Source organism: Anabrus simplex, chromosome 12 (genome assembly GCF_040414725.1).
Source record: "Anabrus simplex isolate iqAnaSimp1 chromosome 12, ASM4041472v1, whole genome shotgun sequence".
Taxonomy (NCBI): domain Eukaryota; kingdom Metazoa; phylum Arthropoda; class Insecta; order Orthoptera; family Tettigoniidae; genus Anabrus; species Anabrus simplex.
This window is the reverse complement of record NC_090276.1, coordinates 60,315,681-60,334,217: the sequence shown is the minus strand read 5'-3', so window position 1 is coordinate 60,334,217 and position 18,537 is coordinate 60,315,681. Positions and strand designations below refer to the sequence as shown.

Genomic DNA, 18,537 nt, shown 5'->3' with positions numbered 1-18,537 from the left:
AGAATTTACTAAACGTCGCCACAATCCTCGATTTGCAACTAGTGTTGTGGCCTCATTTAGTTCTATACCTCTTATCTTTAAATCGTTAGAAACAGAGTCTAACCATCGTCGTCTTGGTCTCCCTCTACTTCTCTTACCCTCCATAACAGAGTCCATTATTCTCCTAGGTAACCTATCCTCCTCCATTCGCCTCACATGACCCCACCACCGAAGCCGGTTTATGCGTACAGCTTCATCCATCGAGTTCATTCCTAAATTAGCCTTTATCTCCTCATTCCGAGTTCCATCCTGCCATTGTTCCCACCTGTTTGTACCAGCAATCATTCTTGCTACTTTCATGTCTGTTACTTCTAACTTATGAATAAGATATCCTGAGTCCACCCAGCTTTCGCTCCCATAAAGCAAAGTTGGTCTGAAAACAGACCGATGTAAAGATAGTTTCGTCTGGGAGCTGACTTCCTTCTTACAGAATACTGCTGATCGCAACTGCGAGCTCACTGCATTAGCTTTACTACAACTTGATTCAATCTCACTTACTATATTACCATCCTGGGAAAACACACAACCTAAATACTTGAAATTATCCACCTGTTCTAGCTTTGTATCACCAATCTGACATTCAATTCTGTTGGATTTCTTACCTACTGACATCAATTTAGTCTTCGAGAGGCTAATTTTCATACCATACTCACTTAACCTATTTTCAAGTTCCAAGATGTTAGACTGCAGGCTTTCGGCACAGTCTGCCATTAAGACCAAGTCGTCAGCATAGGCCAGGCTGCTTACTACATTTCCACCTAACTGAATCCCTCCCTGCCATTTTATACCTTTCAGCATATGATCCATGTAAACTACAAACAGCAAAGGTGAAAGATTACAGCCTTGTCTAACTCCTGTAAGTACCCTGAACCAAGAACTCATTCTACCATCAATTCTCACTGAAGCCCAATTGTCAACATAAATGCCTTTGATTGATTTTAATAATCTACCTTTAATTCCATAGTCCCCCAGTATAGCGAACATCTTTTCCCTCGGTACCCTGTCATATGCTTTCTCTAGATCTACGAAACATAAACACAACTGCCTATTCCTCTCGTAGCATTTTTCAATTACCTGGCGCATACTGAAAATCTGATCCTGACAGCCTCTCTGTGGTCTGAAATCACATTGGTTTTCATCCAACTTCCTCTCAACGACTGATCGCACCCTCCCTTCCAAGATGCCAGTGAATACTTTGCCTGGTATACTAATCAATGAGATACCTCGATAGTTGTTGCAATCCTTCCTGTTCCCTTGCTTATAGATAGGTGCAATTACTGCTTTTGTCCAATCTGAAGGTACCTTACCAACACTCCACGCTAATTTTACTACTCTATGAAGCCATTTCATCCCTGCCTTCCCATATACTTCACCATTTCAGGTCTAATTTAATCTATTCCTGCTGCCTTATGACAATGGAGTTTATTTACTATCCTTTCCACTTCCTCAAGCATAATTTCACCAACATCATTTTCCTCCTCCCCATGAGCTTGGCTGTTTGCAACACCACCATGATGATTTCCTTTTACATTGAGAAGATGTTCAAAATATTCCCTCCACCTCTCCAGTGATTCCCTGGGATCTATTATGAGTTCACCTGAATTACTCAAAACACTGTTCATTTCTTTTTTCCCTCCCTTCCTAAGATTCTTCATTACTGTCCACAAAGGTTTCCCTGCTGCTTGACCTAGCCTTTCCAGGTTATTACCAAAATCTTCCCAGGACTTCTTTTTGGATTCAACAACTATTTGTTTCGCTCTGTTTCTTTCATCTACGTACCAATCCCTGTCTGCCTTGGCCCTTGTTTGGAGCCATTTCTGATAAGCCTTCTTTTTACGTTTACAGGCTGCTCTCAGTTCATCATTCCACCAAGATGTTCGCCTTTTCCCATCTTTACACACAGTTGTTCCTAGGCATTCCCTTGCTGTTTGTATTACAGCATCCCTGTATGCCACCCATTCACTTTCTATATCCTGAACCTGCTTACTGTCTACTGTTCGAAACTTCTCACTAATTATATCCATGTACTTCTGTCTAATTTCCTCATCCTGGAGACTTTCTACCCTTATTCGTTTGCAGACAGATTTCACTTTCTCTGCCCTAGGCCTAGAGATACTTAGTTCACTACAGATCAGATAATGGTCTGTATCATCGAAAAATCCGTGAAAAACTCGTACATTCCTAACAGATCTCCTGAATTCAAAGTCTGTTAAGATATAGTCCATTGTGGATCTGGTACCTCTAGCCTCCCATGTGTAGCGGTGAATAGCCTTATGCTTGAAGAATGTATTCGTAACCGCTAAACCCATACTAGCACAGAAGTCCAGCAAACGCTTCCCATTCCCATTAGCTTCCATATCTTCCCCACATTTACCAATCACCCTTTCGTATCCTTCAGTTCTATTCCCAACTCTTACATTGAAATCGCTCATTAGCACTATTCTATCCTTCCTGTTGACCATGACCACGATGTCACTCAATGCTTCATAAAATTTGTCAACTTCATCCTCATCTGCACCCTCACATGGTGAATACACGGACACAATTCTTGTCCTAATTCCTCCCACTGACAAATCTACCCACATCATTCGCTCATTTACGTGCCTAACAGAAACTATGTTGCGTGCAATGGTATTCCTGATAAAGAGCCCTACCCCAGACTCTGCCCTTCCCTTTCTAACACCCGTCAAGTACACTTTATAATCTCCTCTCTCTTCCTCATTATCTCCCCTTACCCGAATATCACTTACTCCTAGCACATCCAGATGCATCCTCTTTGCTGACTCAGCCAGTTCTACCTTCTTTCTTCCATAAGCCCCATTAATATTGATAGCTCCCCATCGAATTCCATTTCGTTCGCCAAGTTGTTTCCAAGGAGTCCCTCGCCTGTCAAATGGGAGTGGGACTCCATTACTCCCATAGGTCCGAGGCTTGCTTAAAGTGTTCTGAGCTCGGTAAATTCATGAAGCAGGATGCTGCCCTACTTGCACATAGTCCAAGTGAGGATCTCTCCTCTAACGGGTTATGGACCACCGGTGAATTGTGTAGTCCTAGCCGCCTGAGCACAAGGAGGGCCACGACTCAGAATATGTCCGAAATGCCCACTCCCATTCCATAGCAACTGGTATCCCGACTCTCAGGACCACTTACTAGGCCACTCAGCCGTTGCCCATGGTTCACGAACTAGGACGTGACTACAGTAACCCACAAACATGAACCGTTTGTTTGTTTGTTTGTTTGTTTGTTTGTTTGTTTGTTTGTTTGTTTGTTTGTTTTGTTTTGTTTTGTTTTGTTTTGTTTTGTTTTGTGTGTGTGTTTGTTTGTTTGTTTGTTTGTTTGTTTGTTTGTTTGTTTGTTTGTTTGTTTGTTTGTTTGTTTGTTTGTTTGTTTGTTTGTTTGTTTGTTTGTTTGTTTATTTATTTATTTCATATCGGCCTGCTAAGGACCACGGCATTTCAGCTGTCTTCTCTGCCATCTTTGCCCAGTTCTCCTTCATACGTAGGCGGTTTTACTCTTTCCTTTCCTCCGTCCACGTCTTTCCCATCATCAACTTTGGCCTTTCTTAAAAACCCTGGTGGTGTTTGTTTCCTCCTGAGTGGGTTGCGTTCTTCTATATCTTCATAAGTGATCCCCATCTCCTGTAGGTCCCTTTTCATTGCCTTAAACCAAGTTGGCTGCGCCTTCTTATCTTTAAAATAGGTAAAGATTTAGTTCGATAATCGTGTTGGTTTAATTCTTAGCAAGTGGCCATAAGACGCAATTCTCCTTCTCCGCACGGCATCAGAGATCTTCTGGACATGGGTATACAGTTCATGGTTATGTCGACGTCTATATTCATGTTTGTCTTAAATTAGGCCAATAATTTTTCTTAAGTTCTTTCTTTCTTTCTTTCTTTCTTTCTTTCTTTCTATCAGGCCTTTCTTGTTCATAGCAAAGCATTCCGCTGCATACAAAGCCTCTGGTTTTACGACAGTGCAATAATGTCTGAGTGTTGCGTTCAAGGGTATGGACTTTTTGCTGTAAACGTCTTTGGTCTGTTCATAAGCCATTTCCATTTCTGTCTGTTTGATTGCTCCCCATCCCTCCCCCCCCCCCCGCCCCCAAGTGGTTTAATTATATTATCTTGATGTTGATGGCTTGATGTTAGATATGAATTGCATTTTCTCCAAAGAGATCTGGAAGCCTCCTTTCTCCGCCTGTGCCTTGACGTGGTTAATTTGCTTTGTAACCATGTCTATTATTATTATTATTATTATTATTATTATTATTATTATTATTATTATTATTATTATTATTATTATTATTATTATTATTATTATCTCTTAAAACAGTTATCACGTACGACGAAAAACCAATATATCAGTTGAAATGTAAAAGAATATATTATTTTACAATGTGTTTTCTTGTTTCAGGTGTCGCTACTATTGTCAATAAACTGAATGGGCTACCTTTCGACGAAAATGACGAACAACTTTTTGAGGTAAGTTTGGTTCTTATTTTTCACTTTGCTCTAGATATGCAGTTTACTCGTAGGACTTTGGATGGCATCGTGAATGTCATATTCTTGGCATCGACTGTATGGTGGACGTCTAAGGGAAGTTGAAACTAATCTCTGCCTAACAATGTTGTCATAATGTGGGGAACACAATTTCGTACGTTCGTTTTCCAGCCAGTTCAAGGACTTTAATTGTGGACTGAGATGTAGAACGGAGTTCACTCGATACAAGCTCTTAGTTCCAGGAAGAAAGCGCACAGTGAGAAGATGGCGCTACTGACCGAGTGTACATAGATGAACATTGGTTGTCATGGTTACAGTAGTGTCCGGACATCGAAGACGCTAATTCTAAATATACCTCCATCTTAAACGAAACGTTTCCTTTTGTGAAAAGCTAATCACCTTGAATACTTCTTTCAATAAATGAAACTCAATATTATATCAAGGAGAACTGCAACTCTCAGTCAAAGGAGCTTAACTTGTAGCCGCAGCACCTTTGTAGACCAAGGCCCACGGTAACGACTAATGTGACGTCACTGGCGATACACTTTCCATTTCAACACACACTAGTTATACAAATGCACAGCCGCAGCATCTTAGGCGACCAAAACCTACGGTAACGACCAATGTAACATCACTGACGATACACTTCCTATTTCTATTTATACAAATCCACTTTCTATTTCAACACACACTATTTATACAATCTACAGCCGAAGTATGTTGCGCGACCAAGGCCTACGGTAACGACTAATGTGACGTCTTTTCCGTCACACATTTTGTCGCGTTACGTTACACAAATTTCCGGATGTTCGCCAGCCATAAGATATATTCATGACAAAAACATATCTATGTTAAAATCAACATAGCGGGTTAACTGCGAGTCGTACCTAAAATGGAGCACACACACACACATGATATAGAATTATATTTTCTCTTATAAAGCCGATATACGTTTTCTTTTTAACTCTAACAGTTTAGTAGAAATATACACTCTTAAGTGTTAAAGGAGCATTTCCAACATACAGTCCGGAGCGCTCTCCCTTTGAATGTGGTACAACTGGCTGAATTAGGTTTAATTTTGTTTTTAGTAGTGCAAGTATTACATTCGTTAGGGTGTTGATGTGTCTAACTCCTCGATCCTCCAACGGCATAAAAGAATACTATGTAGAGCAAACCAAATAAACGTGTGGGATTCTTGAAACATAATACACTACCTGATCAGTTAGAAGCACAAGTTGTGTTGCCTAGAAAAGGCCCAGAACGTGCTAATAATTTTTTCAAATCCGAGGAATGAAATAAACCGTGACAGAGATTTCCGACAAAAGTGTGGGATTACGCAAACGTTGCAAATCTTAGGCTGGGAAGACTTGGGAAAAAGGAGACGAGCGGAATGTTTCAAGATGTCAATGGCATGGATTGACATTAGTAGACGAATAAGTTTGAGGGGAGTTATTTTAATAATGCTCTCTCCCCCAGTTGGTGGCTATCCGTGACTGGAAGGGAGGACTGTTTAATCAGTCATTCATGCACGAACACAATTCAGTCATGAAATCATTCATTCATCAATTCATGCAGTCATACATTCATTCATAATGTATGTTGTACTTGTAGGATAACTCTATAAAGACCTGTGACACAAAAGTAAGCACTAATACAATTTATGAAGAGTAGGATACATAAAGATAAATAAATAAATTTAAAAACTGCATTCTTTAAATTGGCCGGAAATAGTTAATACGTGTAATTGCAACGTTTAATGTAAGGTAAGGTAAGGGTTGTTCTGCCCGAAGGCAGGTCCGAACTTCCGCAGAGGTGTTCCTGAGCCGGAGTTTACGTGCGGTAGGGTGGCCAGTTCCTTTCCGCTCCTCCATTCTCTTACCCCCCACCAACAGCGCGTGGCAACCCATCCAACTCCTGACCACGCCCAATGTTGCTTAACTTCGGAGATCTCACGGGATCCGGTGTTTCAACGCGGCTACGGCCGTTGGCACGTTTAATGTAGTAATAGATAAACAAACAGTAAAACGGAAAATAAAGTATTATGAAAACACAAATTGGATCACAAACGATCACTTCCTCCTCAACTTCAGGTGATCCGAAACTAGAGGATGGCAGTATTCTATTCTATTCTATTCTATTCTATTCTATTCTTTAAAATACGATGGATCATACAGTGAAGGGAATTCAAGAGGCAAGTTGGGGCTTTTATCATTCCAATTTGCTTTACGTCTCACCGACACGTCTTACCGCGACAATGTGTTAGGAAAAGGCTAGGAGTGGAAAGGAAGCGACCGTGGCCTTAACTAAGGTACAGTGTGGAGATGAAAAGAATGCAAGAATGAGGAATGTGGCTGTAAGCACGTAATTTCTGTTCTGTCTAGAGAGATCGGCTCGTATCTAATCACATTGACTTACACTTTGCAGTGTTCAGCGTCCAGTCTGATCTAATCAGATACGTGAACACTCAGATGAATATGGAAGAATCTGTCTGATTTTTTCACTTAGTTGATCCATATATTGCTTTGACAAAACTGGTATTGCTCGCGCATACAAAATGACAGCATTAATAAGAACAAAAGTCTGCAATATTGGCTAAATCTATTGCAAGCGTTATTTCAGCGTACTATGATTAACCGGATTATTGCCTCGAAACCTTCCAGCGACAGAGTTGGGGATAAAAGTTCAAAGTTTATAAACTTGATATAATATACTACATCATATCTCAAGTTGATAGTGCTAATAGTTCACGGGTATTGTGAGGCGGGCGCCACTGGCTTGATATGTTTGGGTTTCTAGCGAAAGAATTATTCTCAGTAATGATAAAGCATGCCCTTTTTTTTCAATTTGCTTTACGTCACACCAACACAGGTAGTTCTTACGGCGACGATGGCATAGGAAAGGCTTGGGAGTAGGAAGGAAGCGAACGTGGCCTTAATGAAAGTACGGTAAAATAAGTAATGCCGTAATAGTTTGTATTTCGTTTATCACGGCGTAGCTTGAAACCCGAATGCCTCCAAACTCCACCTCCAGAAGGCAGAAGAATGCAGGACTCCTACAATGTAGCTAACACCCTCTATGGGTGTCTGTGTGAGATTTTACAGAGTCCTTTGTGAAAGTTTGAAGTGTCAACATACCTTTTCTTTGTAGTGAAATAGGTTTGTGCATTTTAACATATTATTAAGAGCAGTTTTAACGTGAATATTCTATTTCAACAAGTGTTAAATGTTCGAAACTAATAATTTAGATTTAAAAATTAAAAACAAATCGTGCTGAGCAATGTGATTGTTTTCCTTAGGTTTTGCATGTAGTGATGGCTCCGAAGAAGAGTAAATTGGCTCGCTCTTACACGTCTGAGCACATGAAAGAAGCGTTGCGTATGGTGAGGATGAAGGCTGGATAGTTTACAAAGCTAGTAAAAATTTGGAAACCCATGGAGCATGCCAATTCTTAGCTGATCGTCAATAGGGAAAGCCCTTTGTCATGTCGTCTGAACTATAAATTAAAATAGTAAATTATGTTACGTCAATGCAATCTTTGGGTTTCGGAGTTACAGATAACCAGGCCAGCCAAGCCAGAACAGGCCATCAATGTCAGGAATGAAATCCCCCTGGGACCAAGCCGAAATTAACCGCCTCGAAAAATGCTAACTACAACTGAGGAGCTATTGGAGGTTTTGTATAGATGAAGTCAGGAGGAAAAATGGGACTAAGTGGATTGAATGAGTTTTGTCATGATTGGTACCATGAAAAGTGTCAACAAGTGATGGACGAAGTGTATTTCATGTGCAATGGGTGCGAGATTTCTGACGACAGTGAATAAAACTTACACTTGTATTGTCTTTTTTTTAATATTTAAAATATCATTACTGCAACATAGGAAAGTGAAGAATATTTAAAATGGTTATGTAAACCTATTTTATCTTACAAACAAGTTTCTATTATGAAGAAGCACGGTTCTTTGTGAACATTTTGTTATCACGGAGTTAACTTGAATCCCATCACGGACTTACTGGAGTATCACGGAATTACCTACTTTCAACTGTAAATTTCGTAAACAAAATCTTGGTATTAAAGATTGGACGTTTTTCAAAATGTTAACCGCAATGTGCTCCAACACTAATCCTTTTTCAACTGAAATGAGATCATCCCAGTGACACAAACTTTCAGTTAACAGTATCAGAAAAACCTTATTACCATGGAGTTACCTTACTTTACCCTATAGCCCAGTGGCGTATCCTGGATTCGCCACCGAGGCATGCAACTAGTAACGATACAGTAGCACAATGTAGTACCGTAAGTAAATTCCAACTCCACTCACCCTAATTACATATAGGCGAACTCGACCCTGCGAATCTCTTTGTAGAATTCCTTAGTGACGTCACTGCAGAAGTCCTCACGTGATTTCATTTCAACAAAAAGATCATTTTCTATAGATACCATCCCTAATGCAGAGAGAGAACTCTGACTTACAAAGTTCGAGAAGATCACTGTAGAGACCACTGGTCAATAGGAATTTCTGGATTTGAGCCACAGTCTTATCCTTGAACTGTTCAGAAGAAAACATTGCCCTCAATTCGGATTTAACTCGTGCTATATCAAAATATTTTCCATAGACTTCAATCAGTTTACTGAAGTGCTCGTTAGGAAAATCGCAAAAAAAAAAAGTCTTACATTCAAGCATTTCAGTGAAGGACAAATCTCCTAATGAACGGAACGGAAACGATATTTTAACTGTGCTAGAATAATATCATGCATTTCCAGGTAAACCCTCCTAATACTAATCTTTAACCGAAAATGATGTTTCTTCCTTTCTTTTTTTTTCATTGGTGGATCAAATGTATCTTCTGGTCTGTCCCAGACACTAGCAAATCCACTGTTTCGCATTATTGATACTTTAGTTTCTAATGAATTCACTTCGTTGGTGTAAAATGCGTGATCTAGGGTCTTAGATTGAAGGATGTTAGGCCTATATGTGACATCAATCAATGAAAACATTTCATTAAAAATATTCAGAAGAAAATTGAACTGAAATTTCGTTAACTTCGCAAGAAACCCGCTTGCCTCATTGATTGTAATGTTATCCTAGTTCCTAGGTTCCTCCAAAACGCTGTCGTGAAGCTCTTGGAGAGGAGCACAATATTCCGCGATGGTCTGTACTAATCGGCTGGAATAGTTCCACCTTGTTGGAGCTAGCTTAAGGAAACATTTTCTTGAGGACACTGTCCAGCAGGAAAGTTCTCTTAGAAGAACTGCTAAAAAATGTCACATCGAGCGAGTTGGCCGTGTGGTTAGGGGTGCGTATCTATGAGCTCGCATCCGGTAGATAGAGAGTTCGAACCCCACTGTCGGCAGCACCGAAGATAATTTTCCGTGGTTTCCCACTTTCACACCAGGCCTTAGTTAAGGCCATGCCCGCTTCCTTCCCATTCCTAGGCCTTTCCTGTTCCATCGTTGCCATAAGGTCTATCTGTGTCGGTGCAACGTAAAGCAAATATCAAAAAAGGAAAGAAAGTCGCAAACCACTCATCGTTGCGAAGAACGTACGGCATTCTTTCGCGCATTAAACAGCTTGAGAAAGAATTAAATTAACTTCGTGAGCGTAGCAGTGGGTGAATACAGCCTCAGGAACCACTTCTTTTGATTTAGCTTGCACACCATTCAGGTGACCTGCAAGCACCGCCGCTCCATCGAAAGTCTCCATAACTAATTTTTCGCGGCAGTCAAAGTTATCCAGACACTCAATCGCAAGACACACCAATGCATTCGCTGTCCTGTCAGAAGTCACATTATAGGAACCAAGCAATCTTTCAACAACATGAACGTATCTGAGAGCCGAGCAGTTTTACTGTAAGTTTCTGGATTGAACGTGTGAACATATTTCTAGTTTTCTGTTTTTCAATTTAAATGTTAAATTTTCATCAAACGAATGGGTTGTAAAGGCTTTTCAGAGAGCCTTTCTCTTTCTTTCTTTCTTTCTTTCTTTCTTTCTTTCTTTCTTTCTTTCCGTTTACGCTCCAGGGTTGGCTTTTCCCTTGGACTAAGCGAAGGATTCCACCTCTACCGCCTCAAGGACAGTGCCCTGGAGCGTGAGACATTTAGTTGGGGATACAAGTGGAAAGGATGAGTAGTACCTCGCCCAGGCGGCCTCACGTCGTATGCTGAACAGGGGCCTGAGTGGGGGTAAGGAAGCGGCCGTGGCTCGCTGTAAGCTTGGGCATGCCGACTTTCTCCAAGTTGTTAACAGATGGCAGAGGGTAGCACATGGATGGTGACCAATTACGAATTGCAGCGACATCATTCGGAGGGTTTCAGAACTATGTCTGTCATCGAATGCAACTTAAAGATTGAGTGCGTTACGTCCTTAACTTCTCCATTGCTTTTTCTTTCTATCTACAGGGGAGTAGATGGCGAGACTACACCAACACCACACGTAGTCAAGCAACGGAACTAGTGCAGTTGCGCGGACATTTTGAACTTCTGAGAGATGAAAGTGTCAATACTTGACTTGAAACAACCTAAAATCGTTCTTCAGACAGTTCTTCGCCCTATCATAACGCATGCAATGAATGCCTTGCATGCAAGGAGAATACGCCCCTGCTATAGCCCCACCATTTTCCTGGTGTGAAAATGGAAAACTACGGGAAAACATCTTCGGAGCTGCCGACGGTGGGGTTCGAACCCACTATCTCCCGGATGCAAGCTGACAGCTGCGCGGCCCTAACCGCACAGCCAACTCGCCCGGTAAGACAAGACTAGATAAACAACCAATAGCAAATCTGTCACCTGGGCGACTGTCCTAAACGCAGGTCAGTGTAGATTGATTGATTGATTGATTGATTGATTGATTGATTGATTGATTGATTGATTGATTGATTGATTGATACCAACACTGTTCAAATCCGATTGCTAATTCCAACTTTCTGACCGACTTCAGTACGCCCACAGCCGGTTTCTGGCAAAAAAGAAAAATATCCGAGTGAATTGGCCGTGCGGTTAGGGCCGCGCAGCTGTGAGCTTGCACTGGGAAGATAGAGAGTTCAAACCCAACTGTAGGCATTCCTGAAGATGATTTTCCGTGGTTTCCCAATTTCACACCAGGCAAATGCTGGGGCTGTATCTTAATTAAGGCCACGGTGACCTCCTTCCCACTTCTAGACCTTTCTTATCCCATCGTCGCCATAAGACGTATCTGTGTCGGTGCGACGTAAAGCAAATTGTTTTTAAAATATGTAGCAAATTAGCGCATTTCTATACAAAGCAGTAACAAAACATTTTACTTTACTTTGTACGACCATCAATAAAATCCCTGATAGGCCTTGATAAGCTTTTTAAAATAATACTAGAAGACCTGTGCTGCTCCGCTGCATTCGTTATAAATAGGTCAGATAACTCGTCTTGATATGTCCATCGTGGTCATATTGTTTTGCCAGCTCCTTTCCATGGTTTTATAAAAATGTAACTAGAAATGCGTTATGGTATACCGCACTTCGTAGTCGGAATTCATCCATTCTCACATCATCATCTCGTCCGTTTGGTAAAAATCTATCCATATACACTGACTGACAGTGACAATGCAACACCAAGGAGGAGTGGTTCGAAAGGGATGAAAGTTGGGGAAAAAACAGAGACGGCACGGACGAATAATTGATGTTTATTTCAAACCGATATGCAGGTTACACAATGCGCACGGCATCGACTCAGTAGGATGTAGGATCACCGCGAGCGGCGATGCACGCAGAAACACGTCGAGGTACAGAGTCAATAAGAGTGCGGATGGTGTCCTGAGGGATGGTTCTCCATTCTCTGTCAACCATTTGCCACAGTTGGTCGTCCGTACGAGGCTGGGGCAGAGTTTGCAAACGGCGTCCAATGAGATCCCACACGTGTTCGATTGGTGAGAGATCCGGAGAGTACGCTGCCCACGGAAGCATCTGTACACCTCGTAGAGCCTGTTGGGAGATGCGAGCAGTGTGTGGGCGGGCATTATCCTGCTGAAACAGAGCATTGGGCAGCCCCTGAAGGTACGGGAGTGCCACCGGCCGCAGCACATGCTGCACGTAGCGGTGGGCATTTAACGTGCCTTGAATACGCACTAGAGGTGACGTGGAATCATACGCAATAGCGCCCCAAACCATGATGCCGCGTTGTCTAGCGGTAGGGCGCTCCACAGTTACTGCCGGATTTGACCTTTCTCCACGCCGACGCCACACTCGTCTGCGGTGACTATCACTGACAGAACAGAAGCGTGACTCATCGGAGAACACGACGTTCCGCCATTCCCTCATCCAAGTCGCTCTAGCCCGGCACCCGGCACCATGCCAGGCGTGCACGTCTATGCTGTGGAGTCAATGGTAGTCTTCTGAGCGGACGCCGGGAGTGCAGGCCTCCTTCAACCAATCGACGGGAAATTGTTCTGGTCGATATTGGAACAGCCAGGGTGTCTTGCACATGCTGAAGAATGGCGGTTGACGTGGCGTGCGGGGCTGCCACCGCTTGGCGGCGGATGCGCCGATCCTCGCGTGCTGACGTCACTCGGGCTGCGCCTGGACCCCTCGCACGTGCCACATGTCCCTGCGCCAACCATCTTCGCCACAGGCGCTGCACCGTGGACACATCCCTATGGGTATCGGCTGCGATTTGACAAAGCGACCAACCTGCCCTTCTCAGCCCGATCACCATACCCCTCGTAAAGTCGTCTGTCTGCTTGAAATGCCTCCGTTGACGGCGGCCTGGCATTCTTAGCTATACACGTGTCCTGTGGCACACGACAACACGTTCTACAATGACTGTCGGCTGAGAAATCACGGTACGAAGTGGGCCATTCGCCAACGCCGTGTCCCATTTATCGTTCGCTACGTGCGCAGCACAGCGGCGCATTTGACATCATGAGCATACCTCAGTGACGTCAGTCTACCCTGCAATTGGCATAAAGTTCTGACCACTCCTTCTTGGTGTTGCATTTGCTCTGTCAGTCAGTGTATTTTATTTTTTATCCTGCATTTCTTGATGTAAAGCTTGGTACTGTGTCGTAGAAAGCGATGGTATTTTAATCGCAGTTCTTCGATATAGAACGGTTGTTTCGTGAGCTCATAGGTTAGTCTCGAAGGAGCATTTTTTGCCAGACAGAGATTTTTTTATTTTTATTTTTTAGGTACATCGCCTCGACTCTTTCTAGTGTGGCTAGGTTATCCTTCGATAGCTGTTCCCAGATGATGTCTAAGGCGTATGTCATGATGTGGTCTGTTTGTACGTAGACTTTTTCTCTTAACAGTATGTAAATTATTAGGAATACTCTGCAATCTGTTGAACATATTTGGAAGCTCTGAAAGGTTAGAGAATCGAAGAGTATAGCAGGGAATAGTATTCTTCCGTTATCAGAGAAAGTGTATACTCTCTGGCCTGACAAATAGTAATCAAACAAAGCTGCATGCAATGACATTGCTAAGGATGAAAATCACATTATATCAGAATGTTAATGCAAGTGTTAGTCGCTTAGCAACCTGCTAAGTACAGAGTGTATTGCGGGTTAGGGTAAGCCTTCGTCTGCAATTATTGGAGTGATCATTATTTTAATGATTTGATTTTATGATTACTCGAAGTTGGCTGAACTTAGAGACCTGCAAATGTCTCATGATTCACCGGCAGGTAATTCCGGAGAGCATAAAACTATAATGAAGCAAATTGGTTCAGTAGAACGGACAGACGAATTTGCCAAAGCTGTTTTTAGTAAACTCTTCAAATTTTTACATTAAAGCACTGGGCTTGAGTGAGTTTAAGTTTTGCCTCACCCTACTGAAATGCCCTGCACAGTCACTGATTCCAGCTACGGTACAGGAAGGAGAGACCAACATCTCACTCTTAGAGACACGTTGAAGCCGATTCTCCCTGGGACTAATATTCTGGACTAATTATATAAGAGTATCTTTCTATTTTCAGGCATTCAGCATTTTCTGCGGTCTGGGAATCCACAACACGTTAATGTACAGCGAGGTGGAGAAAGCCATGGCTCGACAGAAAGTGGCAATTGAGGTGAGTAACAAACCTAAGCAGCGGCTGTGATAACTAGAATAGAATCTGGAAAGCAGCTGCTTTAACAGGTTCGTCATTAGTTCTAGTAAGTTAGTTTATGAATGTGAGGGGAAGCACTCTGAAGCGTAGAATTGAGATTCTCAAATCAAGGAATGACAGCATACAGGAAGGCACAGTATGCCTTAGCCTGATGACAGAGCAATAAAAATATTTTCTTCCCGATTTTGAATAATGTTAGGACAGGAGTGTCAGTGTTTGAGACACGTGCAAATCTTTTGAGAGCGACCAATTCTAACGACTCAGTAGCTTTCATCTTTTCATGGTCTTAGAAACTACGAGGCTCGGCTTTTGGGATCGTAAATGATGTTAAGCTAGTAGTTTATCCACACTGAGCATTAAGAAGCACGTCATCTTTAAAGACACCAAGTAGTGGATCCCACTGCTCTAACAGCTTCTGGAGACACCTTCCTAACGACAGCCATCTTGTGCAAACATGTTTCAGTATCTTCTTCGTTTCCTTGCTGTGATGATCTTGGAATTTCTTACGGCGTTCCTTCCTCTTACAATTATTTTATAAATAATAGAAGATGTCGACTAATAGTTCATCGACATTAACAGGCAAACTGATTGCACCTTTCTCAGAAGCCATGTTAATCAAATGGCATGAGCAACCCAGTACGAAGACAGATGACTGTGCTTCCCTTAAAACAGTAGCAACTTCATTCTTTTTTTCCAATCATGACCGGACCATTGTCGGACAGAACGCTACACAATTTTCAATTGGTATTTTGTAACACTCTTATCTGTGAAATTACCAATATTACATCCCGTTGAATCAACGGCCAAGGCTGAGGCAGACAACACTGAGCTAACTATCTTTTCCTGCTTTGTCACAAAACAGATGAAGACAATAGGTAAAGCTTAGCATTACTACTACGAAGAATAAAAAGAAGACTGCCACAATAGCTTTTCAGCGTATTACCATCAGAACATGAATTCACATACTTTCACTAACAACTCTCGTTAACAACTCCACGCAACCCTCAAGATTGCCTCTTTATATACGTTACCTGGCCAGGCTTCTAGAAGAATATGACATGTTTTCTCGTAATTTCGAGAGTCTAAATAAAATGGTCCACGTTGTAAGAAACCTACGAGTTCACTTCTTGAATCCGTAGCCATGTCTTTCAAAATGTGTGTGGTTTTCGTGCGACCACAGCCATATATTTTTCCAATTTCTGAACCTCAAAACATTTTCCTAAACAGAGCACCAGGATGATCGGCAGCAGGTAACGGGATGTTATGTTCAATTAAAAATGAAGTGAACAAGCATTACGCTCTTACTATATCAATGTCGGTTCCAGATGAGGTAAAAGACGAATTAATTTTCTGATTGTCATCTTTAAATTTTGTATTGGAGACGTGTTTAAGAGATTTAATGTGATTTACTAATTCTGTTTTTCCTCCATGAGAAACGTTTATATAACATGAACACGTGGAACAGAATGCGAATGTTTCGCCTTTCCGTGATCGTATAAAACAAGGAAATTCAGCAAAATGTGCCTCCCTAAATGACTGATAATATCGTTTCTTAGTTGAACTCATTAGAACATTACTAAAAATAATAAATCACTTACAAATTCCTCACACAATTTCACTAGTTTCAGAACTACTGCGCATGTTACTCACAAGCACACACAAACAAAGCCTTTCAGCTGCTACGATGCACGACGCAGTTACTATTATATAAATTCACAGCCTGCTACTTGTTTGGGAACATCTCAGTGAATGAAGTAGCAGTTGACGTCGAACAGGTGACAAAATCTCAGTGATAATCGATAATGTGATTATCGATACATTTACCGGTCGAATTTCAAACATTGCATCTCGTATTACCAGCTACTATCGAAAGTCAAACAAATCCGATTTGACCGTAGAAAGCAAAAAAAAAAAAACGCGGATATTTAAAATCCGTACATTTTACGGGGAAAACCGGAATACTTGGCAGGTATGCAAATGCAAACTGATAGTTACGTGACCCAAACTGCGGGGCTACTTGCTCGGTAGGTGACTGTTATACGAGGAAGCATAACTGGGTATTCATCCTATATTAGCACTAATTAGAAGGAAAATTGGAAGAGGTCAGACACTTCGAAGAATGAAGATATCGGTCAAAGAAAAACGAGGGCCACGAAGGGCGTGGAAATGAAAGACTCTCTAGGCCTCGGGAACCTAATAACGTCGGGCGCCGAAAAGAACAACAGTTGACCAAGAGAGGTCGGATAGAATAGATGAAAGTGAGGAGCCTAGCACAAGTAAGTGAAATCAATGCCAGGACTCAGCTAAGGGCCTCGTTGTGGCCAGCCCACGCTCTCAATATAAGAGTCCCTGGGGCTCCTTTTAGTCGCCTCTTACGACAGAGAGGGGATTCCTTGGATGTATTCTACCGCCCCCACCCACTGTGGTTCGGAAAAATGGTATAAGAATAAAATATTGTAAATTATCCTGTCGTTTATATTTACGACAATTTTTTGATAGAACTAACAATACGGAGTTACCAGAAAATTCAGTTTTAAATCCTCCTCTACTACCACGACTAACTGTAATACTCAAATCTAAATCTAATATAATCTAAATCTAAGTTTCATTCTCTCCTTCCCTAGTCTGGAATACTGAGTTTCCTTCAATAACGATCAGCCTTTACCGCGCCGTGTCGTAACAAAAAAAGCAGCAAAAATGTAACTAAACCTACTATCTTTTGTTTCGACAATCCGAGACGAATGAAGGTGCGGAACAAGTATTGGAACATTACACAGCAAAAAGATAATGTTTATATATGTAGGTGAATCAGCACTACATGGTTTATGGAGACTATATTACCCCTCCCCGCTTTTAACTCCTTCCTAACAGTACATTCTGAGGTGTTTTAACTGTATTTTAAAAACAGCATAATCATTAAGTCCATTTTTTTTTTTCAAATTGCGTTACTGTTCTTGTGATTATATTATTCTTCGTATAATTCTTTGCATTGGATTTATATTCGGAGAAAAATATTTTTCCCGTAAAACGTTCGTAGAACTCTCGAAAGAACTTCATCCTCTCCTCGACTGTACCAATTTCGAGCCGACAACACGCAGGATATTCCCACGCCACTGGCTTGAACGAAGACATTGACGTAATGGACAAAGGTTATAGAATTCTCTATAGCAACAAGACGTGGCAGTATCCCAGAAAGTATTTGGCTCTGTCCTAACTAGCTTTGCTCCTAAAAGATGTTGAAAGCCTCAAGTCAGCCCATTCAGATTATTTTAAAACATGTATACGTGTTTTTGTAATATTTTTATTAGCATTACACGAAGAAATTCATGTAATTACCTCTTTTCATTGCCATTGTCTAGTAATGCATTCATCATATCAGGGAATTCAAATTCGGTAGTGAAATACAGTAATCTATTCGTCTATGTTATGAGATTTCTAATTATTTAAATGCTGTTACAGGTTCTGTCATATCATGCAACGGCCTCCAACAAAGAAGTCGAAGCATTGCTGGTAAGTTTCTTTGTATGTGATCATTTATACAAATTGTACAAACTTATATAGTAGAAGTAAACTCTGTTTAAGGATTCAGAGTTTCTCTAAATTATGCTATCGTCGTAAAAAGCTCTTCTTTTTTTAAAAAAAAATCGATCTTTCTAATTTGGATTTCCGAAGACACACTATTACGTACATAAGAGATTCTATCTATCTATTCTCGTTTTCATTCCCCACCCTGAAGGGGTGGGGCGGGCCCCTTAGAGAGTGACGCTATATAAGAGATTTAGTATAAGAATTTTAAAGAGAATTAGATAAATTTTTGGGCTTATGCCGTGTCAAGAAAACAAGGTGAAATTCTGTACGTTTCACAGAGAATTTTGCTCTACGTCTTCAGAAGAAAATCTGGTCTGTTCACGAGCAAGACTTCTCTAATAATGA

The 18,537-nt window shown here is 41.4% G+C and overlaps 1 protein-coding gene across 1 annotated transcript in view; it reads left to right on the top strand.

The window, feature by feature from the left end:
• The window catches only part of LOC136884576 (dual 3',5'-cyclic-AMP and -GMP phosphodiesterase 11A), a 638,170-nt gene that overhangs the window by 559,952 nt on the left and 59,681 nt on the right, over positions 1–18,537 (top strand). Inside the window, exons 10-12 of the mRNA XM_068229957.1 lie at positions 4,452–4,519; positions 14,473–14,565; positions 18,064–18,114. Of these exons, the coding sequence (XP_068086058.1) occupies positions 4,452–4,519; positions 14,473–14,565; positions 18,064–18,114 (212 nt within the window). The remainder of the gene's footprint in view (positions 1–4,451; positions 4,520–14,472; positions 14,566–18,063; positions 18,115–18,537) is intronic.